The 17,580-nt window shown below is 37.4% G+C and overlaps 1 protein-coding gene across 1 annotated transcript in view; it reads left to right on the top strand.

Annotated features, from left to right (window-relative positions):
- Positions 1-2,365: 2,365 nt before the first annotated feature.
- The window catches only part of LOC139726269 (uncharacterized), a 59,668-nt gene continuing 44,453 nt past the window's right edge, over positions 2,366-17,580 (top strand). Inside the window, exon 1 of the mRNA XM_071637336.1 lies at positions 2,366-2,505. Coding sequence (XP_071493437.1) covers positions 2,449-2,505 — 57 coding nt within the window. The 5' untranslated portion in view covers positions 2,366-2,448. The remainder of the gene's footprint in view (positions 2,506-17,580) is intronic.

Genomic DNA, 17,580 nt, shown 5'->3' with positions numbered 1-17,580 from the left:
ACAACGACTGACACAGTATCCATATCATATAGGCCAATAGAGAAGCGCTCGCCATAAACTACCCAGCATTGGATTTTTTTTTTCGTCCACCAATACGGTAATAAGACAGGTATATTTTTGACACCACGTACCGCACGTCACCACTGTACCACAAAACATCAACAGCATCAATGACAACTTGCATGTACCATATAATACCAGAATCAACAACACAGAAGAAGGGCATGTCAGCATCCCGAACAATGGTACCAAAAAGGGGTAATAATAGAAAAAATATAAAAGAATGCATAATCTGATCTACAAGCATTGATTTTTACTCGACTGTGTTCGGACAACATCCTTGTTTCAGCTAGGATTCTATAAGCCCCCAGATTTTCACGAATCCACAATGTGACCACCACCGAGACCATCTGTTTACACTTCCCATACCTATTATCACCACTGTACCAACACCTAATATCATATATTACAAACAACGCCCATCTCCTTGATATAATAATATTTCCCAACACGCCTATGCTTTTCCCTACATCGACAACACACCGTCACAACTGCCCACATCCGCTGTCATTCGCACTGTTCCAGAAGACTAGACCAACACCACCACCACCATCCAAAATCTCCCTTACCACCAGGATTAGCGCCACCACCATCTTCAGTCCACAGCGATGGTGCGAAGGCCCGAAAGGAAAAGTCCACCTTCATTTAAATGTGGATTGAGTGAATACAGCAATATTAGTTATGAATTTTTAAAGTAACTGCACAGACACTGGTGGAGGAGAAGACTACTACAGTGTAAGATGTCATGCACGCGTAGATTCGGTAGAACCATAAGGAAAATACAGTCAGTATAAAGAGAATTTCACAAGTTTTATCTTTTGAAAAAGGTGTACATACCCCGACTTGTCACTGACGTATGTTAAGGATAATATTATTCCCCCTGCTTTCTGAAAGAGGCAAGTCTTTTATTGTGCGAGAAAAGTGAAAATATGTTGAATTTTCTTTATATTTTCTCTATATCGTTCTACACATGTGACATCACTAACTGTAGTAGTCTTCTCATCCAGCAGTGACTGAGCAGAAACTTCAAAAATCCATAACTTTTGAATGGACTGTCCGATTTTCCACAAGCTCTCACTGATGTGCTCTACTAATTTTGTTGCATTTCCTCAATCCACATGTCTATGAAGGTGGACTTGTCCTTACCAGTCGCCGCAACTATCGGTATCTAACAGAATGAGGCCTTCTGATATGACACCTGCCTCCGAGGCCACCGCGGCTAAGTCTTCAACCACACCAACGGAAGTTCATACCAGCAGCCGCCACGTGAATACCACACAAAACCAAGCCATCATAAGGAATACCGATAAAGAGAATTGCAGAACAATCCGAATTCGAAGTTTTATCATTAGAATGATGTAAATGAATGGAGGAAAGATGAAAGCATGAACAAGAAGGAATGACTGAAGGAAAGATGGGAAGAAAGGAAGAGTGAGATAAAATAAGAAGAAAACATACTGTTAGAAAGAGGAGAACGTGGAAAAAGATTGGATAGAAACAGAAACTTATTTGTAAAATGCAAGACTTTGTAGAGGAATTCCTTTTTTGATGGACTGCTTGAAATTCCTTTAATGCAATGAATACAACAACAACAAAAAATGGGGAAAATGCGTCGCACGTTGTCAGGTATTTTCTAGCTATTTTTTACTGATTGAGCCATATGTCACCCTTTTTCATCTCCGTGAGCGCGGGAAGGTCAGCCCACATATTTTGACGTCAGCGTCAACCTCACAAAGCCGTCTGCTAACTGGGGCAGTGTAGCGCTCTGACAATGTGGCTCGTGGATTTACACGGACCATTGATAAGTTTGACATGAAATCTGTGATTTCTGTCATGTTTCAATGATACTGTTCTTTAAATGTTTACTTTCCCGCTATCTATTGCCGCGCTAGGTCACGCCCACTTTTTGCTTCGTTCATTTTGGAAGAGGGATAATGCCCGCAGGGATTGTTGGAATTTTTACCCAGATGATAGTGTTCTTATCGATCTATTTACAAACTCTATGTTTCAGTACTACTTTACTCTGCTATCAAAAACTCTCATTTGTATTGCATTAAAATCATTACCAGAAAGCTCTCCAATATCAATATATTGACGATGAAAACAGTCTTATGCATTCGATAAGGTGCACAACAATGCAACGACACTTGTAATCGACTCGCCCATGCGGCTGATTTGAATAAGAAAGGGCACGCGGCGCGACACACAAAACTTAATCCAATGCACACTTTGTAGAGTGTGTGTTGACTTTGTGAGCGTGTTGGGAAATCGTCGAAAATGTACTGAAAGAGCCGGATGGATCGGGGAGAAAACAGTGGAACGAAGTTTATTCATCAGTCAGTTTGTTTCGCTCGGTGAATTATCAGTCTCACGTGGAATTTGCCTTACATGCGTATCACCATGTCTTCCTACGCAGGATTAGATGAACAGGGGCTGAGGAAGCTGGTAAGTAAAATCCATAATCTTATTTTTAGATCTGAATGACATTCTCAACTCATAGCTAGCCCACTCACCGTCACTGCTGTTCTTATTGATGAGGGCAGAATCGTGACTCGCGCTCCCGAAGCTCCGGGGGCAGATGTTGTTCACCCACTATTATGATTTGTGCATGGTGGAGCAGCATATGATTTTCTTTGGATATCGCGATGGCTTTTGTTCTCTTGTTTTGTGATGGTGATGTTTGTATTTTGTACCTAAAAATCATTCTACGTAGGACTAGTGTTACCCAGTGTAGACTAATTCGACAATGTTTAACCAGTAATAATCAAATACCTGTCAACGAGCTGCTAAGTTATGTGGAATGCAAGGTGAACCTTGTCAGGCCCAATACGGTGACAGGTTTTTCGCGCCGTACAAGTGGTTTTGTCATTCAGGCTCCTTGCGTTGTGAACCGCATCGTGGACGTGGGTATAGTTTAATCCCCTTATCTTCCGCAAATGATGACTCTATATTGCTGTGAGGTGTGGTATGTGTGGTCTAGACGAGAACAGCTCTATTGAACAGAAGAACAACAAAGACAAACAACATGCAGACTATCATTGTTGCTATGGCAACAGCCATCACCGTCATTGGTCCTTGTGTTCTTCTCTACAATTTGTCGTCCAGCTCCTGCACCACCATACACCACCCTACCACTGCTATCACCACAATCACCACCACTACCACTACCATGACCACTACTACTATCACCACCACCACTTCCAATGCCACATCACTCATCAGCATATTTATTTTCATCGATACATCTCCAAAACCACAAGGGCCAATTTTGACCTTGTGCATAGGTGCTAACTGACTTCCCATTGTGTTTTAGAATCAGGAATATTATCATTATTAAAATCATCCTCATTGCCAGCCATGGGGAAAAGTTTATACCAAGCAAGAAACCAGTAGTGACCTCTGGTATGAATTTATAACAAAAGGTCTTTCTAAAGCTCTGACATTTTTTTTTTTAATATACCATGAATGTCACTTCTCAAGATTATTTTTTTTTAAACTACCACAGAGCTGTTGCCATAGATACAAGCTCCTTACATCTTCCCCTCAATCTGAAGTCATCACCACACCTCTAACCAATACAATCTGCAGACTACCACAAGGCTACCAGCACCCCAAGGGGTACCATCAGCAGTACCAGTTTCATCATCATCAGCAGCATCATCATCATCATCATTGTCACTGATCATTACCAATATAACCCAGAACAATTTTGCAATGCCATTATTTTGTTGAAATACCAGACCGTGTTCAAATTGCAGCACAATTTTGTGCTGATAGGCTATATGCCACAAAGACCCGTCTGCTTACCATGTACGTGTAAACTTCCGAAAGCTACAACGTATGCAGATCTATGATGTGCATGCTACTTTGGTGTAAGGCAGAACATGTCATGTTTCCTTCGTGTAGGCAAAGAACCAGTGAAAAAGAAGTGACACTATAAATAATCCCATGTTCTATGTATCTCCTCCGAGGTGGTGAGCTCATAAATGGCTCCGGAGTCCCAATGACAGGTCCCTTGGTTGATGTTAGGAGCAGCGTTAGGAGTTCACAAGGGGGGCAGACAACTCAAAATAGCTCAGCAACCACCCCACTGTACTAGTTAGTCTGTAAAAAAGATACCCACACTAGCAACATGCAAACATCTCATTATAGACCAATGTAAACCTCATAGAATGAACAGAGATTGTTTTTAAGTGCCCATGCAGTGCGTATATATCTCAATGCTGATTTTGTTTTCCACACCCTGGGTGCACATAGAATTGTGCTGGTTATTGAAGTCACTTGTACACCAAATACAAGGAACTCGGTATGAGGTTTGTGATCAAATAGACTAATCAAACCAGTATATTTTCTGAAAAGGCTACAAAAAGAATTGTATGAATGTTATACACAAACATAAAAGGACAAAAATAACTTGCATTGTAAAGCAACATAGATGCTCTCTGTCCATGTAAGGCAAAAGATGAATATATTGCTATGAGAGGAAAATAGTTTAATTATAGTGAAAGCTTACCGTTTGCTGTCATCAGTACCTTGTTATTTTTATTCAAAGATGACTAATTTAATGTTAAGCAATCTTTGGACATGAATATATGGCTTTTGTATCATTTAGTATGAGACCTCTGTATTGATTTATTTCTGTATTTTGTATGCTTTGTGTCACTGGATCAAGGTTTAACATTTCACACTTTGTGTTTGAAAAAACAACAACAAACAAAGCACATGCCTTTCAGGATGATACAATAAGAAGACTAACTGATGTCATGCCCGCTGAAATATCTAATGAAAAGAAAGAAGTAAAGACTAACTACTAGGTGTCCTGGATGCTGTAGCTTTGTGTATTCTGTGAATTATTTCTGTCTGAGGTTATCATAAAAAAATAAAGAACAGGACATGTTGTTGTTTGTATGGTTCAGTGCATCCTGATATGCTGGAATATTTCATTTTACTATTAATAGCATTCAGAAGATGGATTAAGCTGCTTGAGATTCAAGAGGCAATGTGTTCAGAGTCCATCATCTGAAACTAAAACCCCATTAATGCTATCAGCAGACTCATTATATGTAAATTACAATACATGTGACTATAAAGTAGTCTCGTCACAAGATGCCTTTAAATCTATTTGCCCCCCCCCCATGCTTGATTCAATTTTAACCCGTTGAGGATGGACTGATTTTTGCTAAAAAACACGCATTTCACATAGACACCTGCCCGAGTATTCTCGGGACTCGTCTTCAACGGGTGAAAACAGCTTTACTGCACATTCCTCAACTGCAGTAGGCCTATATTATGGAAGGGTGGGCATTTTATTTATTTATTTTTTTTACTTTGCTTATGTTTATACAGCCATTGTGAATGATGATGATGGCATATTACAGCAAGGCGGCAAGACTGGTTCTAGATTAGATTCCAGCAGATCAAAAGTGGCAGTGGGAATAAGACTGGTATGCATGGAAGGGAGAGAGCGAGAGAGGGAAATGGAGGATAGATCCTTTCACTATAAGAGACGAGTGGATAATAATAGGCAGCCCTCCAATATGTCAGAGTATGGAAGTCATTGCTGTTGCGGGTTGGCTCATTCAAAGTGGTTTTCCACAACAGTGTCATGACAAAGGAGCACCCCTCCCCTTCTTCCCACCCCTCCCCTCCTCCCCCCTTTCCCTTCTCCTCCCCCTCCCCTTTACCCCCAACTAGTAGAGTGAGGTGTACACCTCTCTTTTTTTATTTACCAGGCTCTAAACAATTTTCAGGAAGTATCAATTTTGAAATGACAATATGAGAGTAGCATTTTATTTTGGTAACTTTGCAATCTAAGTAGCCGTGTTGAGCATTACCATCATCCATGGCAAGGGTGAATTTTTTCTGAACTACTGTATGGAGTGTTGTTATATGCTCAGATGCTAAAACAAGGCATCTGTCCCACCTCTGAATACCCCCTCCCCCCGTCATGTCCAGTAAGAAAATTTCTTCACAAATTCTGTCACAATGGTTCAGTGTGGAAGGTGACATTAAATTTCCCTTTAATGCAATGCCCAGGTGCTCAAATACATTTGAAATCAGTACATAGTTATGAATGGATTTTTTTTCTTACAAAACCGAGGAAAATATATGAACAGGAAGTACACTTTGTGGAGAAAAGAAGGAAGTCAACTCCTGCATTGATGTCCGGTAATGAAGCATACGACACAGTCAGTCAGCCATCAGCTGCGTCTGTGGTTTGTGATGCATCTCCTCTGGTGAAAGTGACAGGTTGACAGGACTTGCGGTCACAATTTCTTTTTTTTTTTGTTCTCCAGGACTTTAAAGGCATTAATTACCTTTTGTGGATGAAACGAAAATCCAGCTTTAGTGCTTCAAAATAGTTCTAACACGTGAGTTAGGAATAGAAACAACCAATGTAAAATTTTGAATCAGTATAGTTAATGTTAAGTATTGTTAGATATTATACAAAATGTAAACAATATTTATAATAAGAATGTCTTGATGAAACTGTCTACAGTTATGGTTTATTGAAAAAATGGTGATATCTCCTTTAAGTATTTTAGACTTTATTGCAAAATTTTTACATGGCAGGATGTTTTGTGATACAACTGACCTATACATATGCATCAAATGTGATATCTTGAAAATTTTTTAAATCACTACTCCCAATGGTAAACTTGTCCTTTAAAATTTAAATTTGTGAAAGACTGATCACATTGATTGTTGTGATCCCAAGTAGTTCCATGGCCAAACTGATGTTGTATACTACTGATAGATTAGTAGTGCATTGCACTGTACCAGATCTTTGTGTGCCGACTGCAGTTGTTTTGTATGCTTAGTGGTACACATGTAGATTGGTCTTTAATTATTAAACTGAACTCAGTTCAAACTTTATTTTCACTTTTTTCAACAGAACATATACAAAAATACATCAAAAAGGGGTCCCAATAGTTAGAAATAACTTTTTAAGATATAAATTGAACTCTTTGCTTGATAAAATTAAATTTTGAAGTTATATGAATAAACATGATTGTGATAAGGCATGAAGAAGAGAATTCTACCATCGTATGTGTTAGACATGCATAGAGTCCAAAACTTAATGGCAGTAAACTTGGTCCTGAAGTGAAGAGACTGTTGGAAAATGAATGAACAAAAAATGTGTACTATACTGTCTGTTTAACAGTAGAATTCAAGGCCTGCTCATGATTATCAGCGAAACTGATAGAAAAGTCCTAATGTGTCCTCCCGGTATGTAGAAGGAGAAGATATCCACGATATGCTTAGAATGATTTTACCGGACTGTGAGAGATTGAGAGAGATATGAAAAGATAGTGAAAGGACAGCTTCCTGTTTTTGTTCATAATGTTAACCCCCTGGAGAAACTATCAAATAGATTTCACTTGATGAATTAAAAAAAAAAAAAAAAAAAAAACACCCTCCACTAATATTGATGGTATAGCACCCTTTACCATATATGTCAAAGGAACTTTACAGAAAAGTTGGTCTGCCTCAAACTGATGAACCCAGAACAGCAAGCATACCCTCAACAGCCAGTTCATGACCATGAAACACTTCTGTGACAAAGTGCATGACTTCATCTCAAGAACAAATGGAGGGGTATCATCATATCATCAACCAGAAATGGGATGATGCGATATCATTTTGATGTATGAAATATCTGAATAACGATTGAAGTAGGCAATGTGTGCACCCTGTGAAGAAATTGGATGAACAGTCTCCAGTCATTGAGAAGAAATGGAAGCATAATGTTTATTTTGCTCTGAAAACTATACTTTCCTGATATCATTTGTTATACAGTGAGGACAGGAAGATATGAAAAGAGAGAGCAGGGAGTGGGGTTAGGGTAGGTGAGGGGGGGGGGGGATTTATTTGATTTTTTCAGTGTTGACCAGTCAAACAAATTGCAAGTTGTAAGGAAACTTTGTAGAAAATGTTCCTGAATTTCTCATCCGTGTTACAAAATACCATGACAGAAACATGCATCTATTACAATAGAATTTGAAGGAAATTGACAGAAGTTACTGAGAGACCATTATTCTGATACTAAATGACTTGGTACTATCCTTGTCTTTTCCCCAATATGAATAATGTTACAAATTGTCCTGAACTAATTTGTGTCAAATATTCAAGTTCAGTGATTTTGCTGTCTGAACTCTCTGAGATGAACTTGTATTTTGAAAATGCCTCCTCTTGCAAATAACTGTGGGGTCTTGACACTGACAAAGATAGTGACCTATTCCACCTGATTATAAGTGATAATCACACTCTATAAAAATGCTTAATTTTTTATGATAATTGACAATGTCCAATAATATCATGTGGATCTCTCTGCAGGTGTTTAAAGGTCCTGTTTACCTTTGGGAACAGTGATTTAAAAATGTTCAAGATATTACATCTAATGCATATATGCATAGGTCTGTTGTACCATAAAATATCCTACCGTATAACATTTTTGCGATAAAGCCTAAAATTTAAGGAGATATCAATATTTTTATCAATAAACCGTAACTGTAGACAGTTTAGTCTCGAAACATGTATAATAATTATTGTTCACATTTTGTATATTTAACAATACTTAGCATCGATTTTACTGATTCAAATCCTTACAGCGTTGTTTCTATCCCTAACTCCTATTTTAGAACTATTTTAAAGCACTAATGCTGGGTTTTTTGTTTTATCTGCAAATGGTAAATTATGCCTTTAAAGTTCAAATCAATCCCTACAGAGTTTGATTCATAATACATTTCAGTCACCTATTAAATGCATTGTTTGTTATGTCATGGGTAAAGAGGAAGTTGTGTGCTGGGTGGATGCTTCCTTTGTTTTTATAACTCTTCATGATAACAAACATTATCTGCACTCTCACTGATTAAAGATTTCTGGTGGTTTTAGGATCAAAGAAAGTAGTCAGCATTGATGTAAACTATAGCTGCATCCCACACTTCCACAATCGAAGTAAGCTTGCACTTTTTGCTAATTCCCCCCCTTTTTTTTGGGGGGGGGGGGGAGGGGTATGAGAGATCCTAAATAAATGAATCGTGTGGTTATTATCATAATTGTGTTATAAATGATGACTTGGATTGAGCGGAATCACCAGGAAATTATTTCTTGTGAAAGAAAATCTTATTTACACAAAGAGCGTCACTAAAGCTGAAGTTGGCATTGCTGTAAATGCTTTCATGGGATGGGTGGTGGTGGGGGGGGGGGGGGGGGGAGTGCAGTTGAAGAGGGAAGAGAACCAACCCAGAGCATTATCTGTGAAGTTCTATATTTCTAGGCTTTGTGTCTGTTGATCAGCCACTCTCTCTCTTCCTATTCTCATTTCATTACGAGAACTGGAAATTATTCTGCCAGGTATAAAAGACATATCATATAGGAGGGCCTTTTCTTTGCATCAAATTCAAATGTAACTGAATGAAATGAAAAAAAAAAATGTGTAAGAAGTTTGAAGGCCATAGGAAGCTGTCTTTTTGAGATCCACGTATTATTAGCTGATGAAAATATCAGAACCTTTAATGAATGGATCCTTCTATTGAAGAGATTCAAAAGATAAACGTAAAAAAGCTTACTTTCTCTATAATCATAGTAGATATCATATGGTATCATCATTGAAAGCCCAACCATAGCACATGCTGTCCATAAATAATCACTTTCGTTGGTAATACATTTGCCCTTTGTGAGTTATCGTTATCTTACATTCAAATCAGTCATTTTCTGCCATTGCATGGTGTAGTTTGCCTTTTAAACGCATACCTCGGATTTGATGTCGAACAGATAACAGATGGCTTATTTTTCACGGTGAGTTTTCATCCTCTAACATGATTTTACAAATTATCTTCTTGTAAAGTGGACCTCCACCACTAATTCATCTAGTGACAGTACACTGTGGGTGAACAGAAAAGACTACACAATGGAGCCCATTGTGTCACTGTCGCCCAAAGCAGTTCATTCAAGTTCAAGTCAACTTTCTTCCACACATGGCGAGCAAATAAAAGACAAGAGAATCCATGGCGGAGAAAAATGCGATCCGTCACAAATTTCGGTGCCCCATTGTGGAGGAGCTGCTGAAATTGATTTCTGCATACGTGTGGCGTGGAAAAACAGAACAGTTGATGAAAAGAATTGATGAAAAGAAAAGAAAAAAATCTTTTCTGTGCCAACCCTTGAGGCCTTTCTCCATAAAGTGCAGATAGTTGCTATACAGGCAGGAGAGTCAGACAGAATCTGCCAATTTCCTTTTCGAAAAGCAAAAGTGTGTGAACTCCTTTATTATTGCATGGCATACATGGCTGTCTACTTTTTAACTGATTTTATGTGTTGCTGGACTGTACATCTATAACTTGCAGACTGCACTTATCTTGTAAAATGGTGGTGTTTTTTTTTTTTTGGTGTGTTTTATAGTAATTCAACGGAAGAATCCTACTTTGAAGTATTGTCAGTAATATGCTATGATGATGTCTTTATTCATTCTGCTTTACATTTTGAAAGATTATGTGTAGGATTTTTGGAACATTATTTCCTTTTGTTAGTGAGCTTTTTTTCTGCTGCAAAGAGAGAGAGAGAGTGAGAACCACACTTTAAGTTTTCACTTTCCTCTATATAGCATTATATATCAATGTTTACAGACTTCATTATGATTGTGTTAAGATCAGTCACCTTGTGTGATTCTGTCAGACAGCAGTGGAAAGTTCAGTGGATCATCTTTTGGCAAAAAACACTGTCAGGTGTTGGGAACAGGAATGATGTTAGTCTTACATGAACAGACCCCAACAAATCATTCTCTCAGTTATCACCTGATTCACTAAGTTGCCATCTTGTAGCAAAAATCTCAGAGAGTTGATGATATTCGAGATTTGCTAGTGGTCAGGTTCATGTCCAGTGAAAGAAGTGCATATTTGCACACCAGTGCTATCTTAGAGCACAGTAGGTCAGGAATAAAGTCTCGCACCGGCATGGCATCCTATCTGTGGGAGATCGGACAAATTAACTTCAGCTAGGACTCTAGGAGAGATCATCTTCCCATTATTAGTTTGTAAGGCTGATCTCTTAGGTCTCCATGGTAACAATGCCAAAGATGACAGCACAGGGACAGAGACACTGAACTCTTCAGATGAACCAAACTGAATTCAGTGTAACAGTAATTCAAATAGAGAAGATTTAACTTTGACAGAAACATTTGGCTCCACATAAATCAAATACTGACTCAAACATATTTGATATTCCGCTTTTGCATGACTTCTGGTTTTTTTTTTCCACCCTTATGTTAGCGTGGTAAGCGTGTGTGAGTGCACAGTGTGTGATGCCAACAACTAGCATAGTTAAAAACTTCCTGCTTTCTAGGTGCTTTAAAGGGATGGTACAGTTTTGGTTGAGATGAGGGATTCAGATTTGAACTGTTTTGCGTGATAATGTAAAACCATTTATGAATTAGTAATATCAAAGACCGTATGATTCTAAGAAGAATTCAAAGTTTATCTTATTTAAAAAAAAAATGGTTTTGAAATGGCTGAGATATCTGAAAAATAAAGAGGTAAGAATAAAAAGTGAGATCGACCTTTTATTAGGACCTTTTATTAGGATTTATTGTTTTACTTCAAATGGTTTTTTGTGTGTGCTATCTCTGCCATTTAAAAATAAATTTTCAGTCAAATATACTTTGAATTCCCCTTAGAATCGTAAGCTCTTTAATATTTCATAAGTGGTTTTTCAGTATCTCGCAAAAAGTTAAAATTTGAACCTCACATCACAAACAAAACTATACCACCCCTGTGGACTAAATTTTACATGCTTCAAGTAAAGAAGAGCTTCGTTAGAGAAATCCATTTGATCTCATATGACAAGTAGGAACAGTACTTCAGGGAAGTAAAGTATCTAAAAAGTACCAAATAATTACAGTGAAAACCTGTGTCCTGTATTGTATGCTCCCAAAAGATTCCTTGGCTATGGTATTACAAGTTCTCAATATCTAGACTTTCTCTGTCCATATTCCGCACAGATTTTTAGGCAACTTTTATTATTGTAATGTGGCATTTTGCATCATTATGTGTCCAACTTCTCATACGTGTCTCGCCTGGCAATTACATGGTCAAACCTTGTAGCCAAATATGTTTTGGTAGATATATGGCACATCTGTGACTATGCCTTACCATTCATGAAGTGAGAAATCAAAGCAGGAGCTTTGAGATTTACAAATACAGCTGTAGCTGGGTGGTTTAGGATTTGTCTCTCCCCCCCCCCCCCCATTCATTCCTATCTGCCCATGTATTTCCCTCACATTTGAATTCTCCCTGTATTCACGTCATGATAAAGAAAGAGAGAATACATCTTTATTCTACCCACAAAAGTAGGTCATTGAGACACATGTCTCGATTGTACTCTTACAATGCATGGGCTGTATAGGTAAGAATGATTAATTTACATAGTCTGAGCCCGGTGTTGACAAAATGTGATTTATTAGTCTGCTGTAGGTTAAAGAGGGTGTCGCTGGAGTGGCTTGGCACGACCAGCAGTTCCCTTTCGTTATGTCTTTGTCGTTTTAGTCTATATCTTTTGCTTGACTTATTTAACTAGGTATAGAGTTTAAAGGTTTTTTTTTAATACTTATGATCCAAATTATGTGAAAATGATGTCCCTTAAAGTTTTTCTAGTGGCCTTATGCAACAGCCCTTGTAAGTGCATTGTATTAGAATGAGCAAAATGCATTATGATCAGTGTATGCATCTGTCAAAGAAATTATGGTATCACAATATCAGATTTTATGTGATATATAGGGGCTATTCATTTATGAGCAAAAGATATGATTCCTTTGGTAGTCAGCTGCAGATGACACTTTGCCTGAACCTTGTACCATTTAGATTCGCGGTCATTTACTCAAAAGTATTAAGTTGGATTCCACATTCCTTCAACATTTATTTCTTTTAAGTCACTATTAAAAAAAAAGCAAATTTGGTGATCAAAATTGCAACTGTAACATGCTTCCCATTTGCAAATTGTGCTCACTAGTGCTGTTTTCATTTAAAAATTGTGAAATTTGGGTCATGATGAGGGTGTTGTCTTTTTTATTCAGCGTTCTTACTGTAAAAATCGTAAACTTTTTGGGTCACGATTATTAGAAGAGAGCTGAATTGCACATGTTATGAATGGTGTACTTACTAGTGTGTGTCTCAAGGCCAATTCAATATATACCGTGGTGCGCCACAGCATAGTAAAAATAGCACGGAGCGACACACATGGTGCATTATGGGATATAAAATTTTGATATTTTCTTTTTTTTGGGGGGGGTCATTTTTCTCGCTGCACAACTTAAAGGACAAGTTCACCTTCATAAACATAAGGATTGAGAAAATGCAACAATATTAGTAGAACACATCAGTGAAAGTTTGATGAAAATTGGACAATCGATGCAAAAGTTATGAATTTTTTAAATTTTTGTGTTGGAACCGCTGGATGAGGAGACTACTACAGCTTGTGAGTCATATGCGTACAACAGTATAAAGAAAATGTAAAAGAAAATTCAACATATTTTCACTTTTTTCGCATAATAAAAGAGCACTTGACTTGCCTCTTTCTAAAGGCAGGGGGAATAATATTACCCATGACATTTGTCGGTAACGAGTCAGGGGAATGTGTACTTTTTTCAAAAGATGGAATTTTGTGAAATTCTCTTTATATTTTCCTTATGTTGTTGTACGCATGTGACATCTAAGTTATTCATACACTGCAGTAGTCTTCTCATCCAGCGGGTACTGCACAAAAACTTCAAAAATTCATAACTTTTGAACGGATTATCTGATTTTCCTCAAACTTTCAATGATGTGTTCTACTAATATTGCTACATTCTCTCAATCCCAATGTTTATGAAGATGAACTTGTCCTTTAATATCTTTTTGCAAAAAATTGCACGAATTAGTGCGATTTGGATCGTGACCCAAATCTTGTAAAAAAAAACATGTTTTTTTTCTGTTCTCATTGTACAAATTTAGAAATTTAAGCCGTGATCAGGAATTGTGACCCCCCAAAACACATTATTTTGAGTTCAATGAGAATGATACTACTGTTACAATTAAAACAAAGTCTGGATCTTCTTTTTGAAAGTCTGGCAGGTGAGATTTTAGTGCAAAGCGTACCAGAGAGTGTTCTTGTCAAAAAAAGAAACCTGCATCAACTCACTCCTTCAGTTTAAAAACATCCTAAAAAGGGTATTAAATGCTATAAGGGTTGGCTATTAACCTCGTCAAGTGATGTAGCATGTTCTACATGGACCTCAAATCACTTTATCAGAGTTATGTTTCAATGCGTTGACTGGAGCACGTATACTTTCTACTCGCATCATTTAAATTAGATTAATGAGCTCCCCCAGTATGTGAGACCCAGTCCAAAGTCCATTACTGAGATGATATCGTGAGTTCAATTGACATTCTCTTAACAAGGCAAGACTCATGTACAATGTACATGTTTATGGAAAATTCTGTGAAAGGTACTAAATAGATTTTTTTTTTTCATCAAGGGTCACACGATACCCCGCAATAGACATAGTTTTTCTTGTAGTGTGCAATTGTTTGAAACTCTTGTTGAAGAGCGCTATGACTAGATAATGACCTACATATATGAATTGTGTGCAAATGTGGGGATCGGAATGCTTTTGTTCTCCCATCATAGTTGCCTTTCAACAGTGAGGGCAGTGTAGTAGGTAATTGAAACTAATCCTCTAATTACTGCTGTGATGTGAATTTCACTATGGCTGGTGAAGTTTAGCCGAAAGATTGACAGCTGTTATCAAAGCAGAATCTAAGGCTTAATATGTGTAGATTTCAGATGATGTGTACATCAGAGTTTTTATGAGTGCTTTAGTTAAAATGGTTTGAGATTACTGACATTCTTATATTCAAACATGATTTAATGATAAAATTCATGACTGCATGTACCAGATTTTGCAAGCAAAATGTATTTTGTGATTTAGGACTTTGAAAACACTTTTGAAAGTGGTTAAAGGGAAATTCCAACTTGATATTGTGTTGCTTGTATGGAAACAATAATTAAAGCAAAAAATTGAAGCAAAAAATTTGATTAAAGAACAGATGCAAAAAGCAGGTTATGAACTGTTACGATTGAAAGAGCAAGACAAATTAGCAACTGTGTGTGACGAAGTTGCTGAATGATACACAGAAATTCATTCAAAATTTATCTCAAATATTTGGGCACAGACAGAACTTTGCTGATGAGACAGGACACACAAAAACATATTATCACTCTTATCTCATACAGTTCTGAACAGTTATATAAACAGTTCTGCAAAATGTTTTTCTTCGGATTGGAGAAAAATGAAAATTGTAAATAGATTTAGAATTGTAAGAAGTCAGCAATTTCATGTTTCTGTATGGAGGGGTTTGAAGTTGCTAAATAAATGACCCAAACTATGAACACAGAACATTTTTTTTTTCTTTGTGCGTGAATCAATTGGAGAGCTGTGAGGCACTTACATGTGTACATCATTATCTCATTTAATTTGCACATGATTTTGATTGCAATTACTCTTCAATGAAAACATGCAAAACTATTAAATTCATACACCCATTGATTGATATTGGACAGAACTAATGACTAGAACCCTGTATGAACACAATGATGGGAAATTGTAGTATTATTGTGAAAGAAGATATCAACAGTCTGTGTTCTATGGGCCAAAGATTTTGCTCTTGCCGGATGATGATTGCCATACTACACCTGCAAATTACACCTGTACTTTTGGCCATGCAAAAATATTCAACCAACCAGGTCTGATGGACAAAAAAACAAAACATGTTCGTGAAGAAAACAGCAATCGTGCCTCACACTGGGTGCGGAATGAACGAAGCAGGCCCCTCGCTGGGCAGAGGTTTCACGAAATGAGGTGTGCAATGAAAGCCGACAAGCAGCGGGTGAATAAGTCTGCTAATAAGATGGAGAGTTAAAGGTTGCGGCAGAACAACAGATTTATAGAAGAAGGGTGCCTGGCGTAATGGCCAACAATTTCAAGCTGTGGGCAGATTTTTTCTTCTTTTTTCTTTTTCATGTCATACTAGGCAGGGTGAGAAGAAATAATTCACACCAGACACTTCATATGGCAACTTGATTGTTTACAAAATGATTCCAATCTTTGGTGCAAGCATCAAAAGAGGAATGCTTTAGTGTTGTTGAGAAAAAAGGAATTTGACAATTTTAAATTTAGTTTCACTTTGCGTTTATATTGTCTCTCATATTTCTCAAAACAAAATACGAAAGCAGAAAAGAAAAAACACGAACACGATTTCAGAACTGTAACATGCCGATATCGAATGTAAGGCATGCTAAAGCGAGAGAAACATAATGGTCCACTCACGCAAGCATATATATGATGTCAATTGTTGAAATATATTCCTGAAGGAAAAATGGTCACAGACCACATGATATGAATTTTTGGTAATTGTAAAACACACCATTTTGGAAAGCTAGTTCAAGGAAAAATTCCATCCTTGCATCCTGATACCATGTTTAGTTTACATAGAACCCACCTGTTTTTCTTTTTTGTATCTATCCAACTTATTTCCAAAACCTCTAATTTTTCTGTTTTATCTTATAATACAAAGCAGTGTGATATTGAGATGGGATTTTCCCTTTAAATCCCCACCCAACTCCAAGGACCCCCCACTCTCCTCAGCAGTGGTCACAGTTATTATCTTGTTTGTCACAGACCAATCAAAGTTTCCCTACATTATTCATATACATAGCAGATTTAGTACTTAGTTTGCCACTCTGCCATTTCCCAAGATAGAATATATGCATTGTAAACCAATTTGAAGAAAGTTAGCCTGATTGTGTGGAATTCAGACTGAATGTGCCAAAACTCGGCACAAGCTTTTATACGAAGGCTATTAAACCAAATAGCAAGATATCAAACTACCATGTTCAACTCTAACAGACTACCAGATGCCTGACAAAACTCAGGACTGAAGCTAAAGACTTGTATCAGTAAGAGATAGTTCACAGATCAAAATTTGTCATTCCAAGAAATTCTTGTTGTTTGACAAAAATTTCCATGAAAAACCAACCAATATCCGGATCAGTTGCCTGGGGATTGTCGGTGGGTCAGGGATGGCTTGGCTCTAGAACAAAATCTGTCAAGGAGATATGTCTCCTATCTGTCAAGATAAGATGAAAAGTGAAATCCAACAACTGAAGGTGAAAGATTTCACACTTGTGATGTATAAAAGTGGCTTATGATGATATTTCTGTAATAATGCATTTCGAAGCATATTTAACCAGAGCTGTCAGGGTGTGTTCACATTGGGAATGAGTCTCCTCACTGATAGGTAGTGTTCTCTGAATGACATTTCATGCAACATCTATGTCACAAATTCATTGACCTGTGTTCACGAGGTGGTTTAAGTTTAGTCCATGGTTTATATAAATTTCTTCTGCATAAACACGTGACAGATTGCATAGGCCAACATACATCCAATAATAACTGCACGTTGATACTCGCGTATGAAGGGTATGCCT

The sequence above is a fragment of the Diadema antillarum genome, unplaced genomic scaffold, assembly GCF_040938485.1.
Source record: "Diadema antillarum isolate AM-2024a unplaced genomic scaffold, OU_Dant_1.0 seq00000082_RagTag, whole genome shotgun sequence".
NCBI classification, from domain to species: Eukaryota; Metazoa; Echinodermata; class Echinoidea; order Diadematoida; family Diadematidae; genus Diadema; species Diadema antillarum.
Note: the sequence above shows the minus strand (reverse complement) of the source record. Positions and strands in the feature narration are given on the sequence as shown.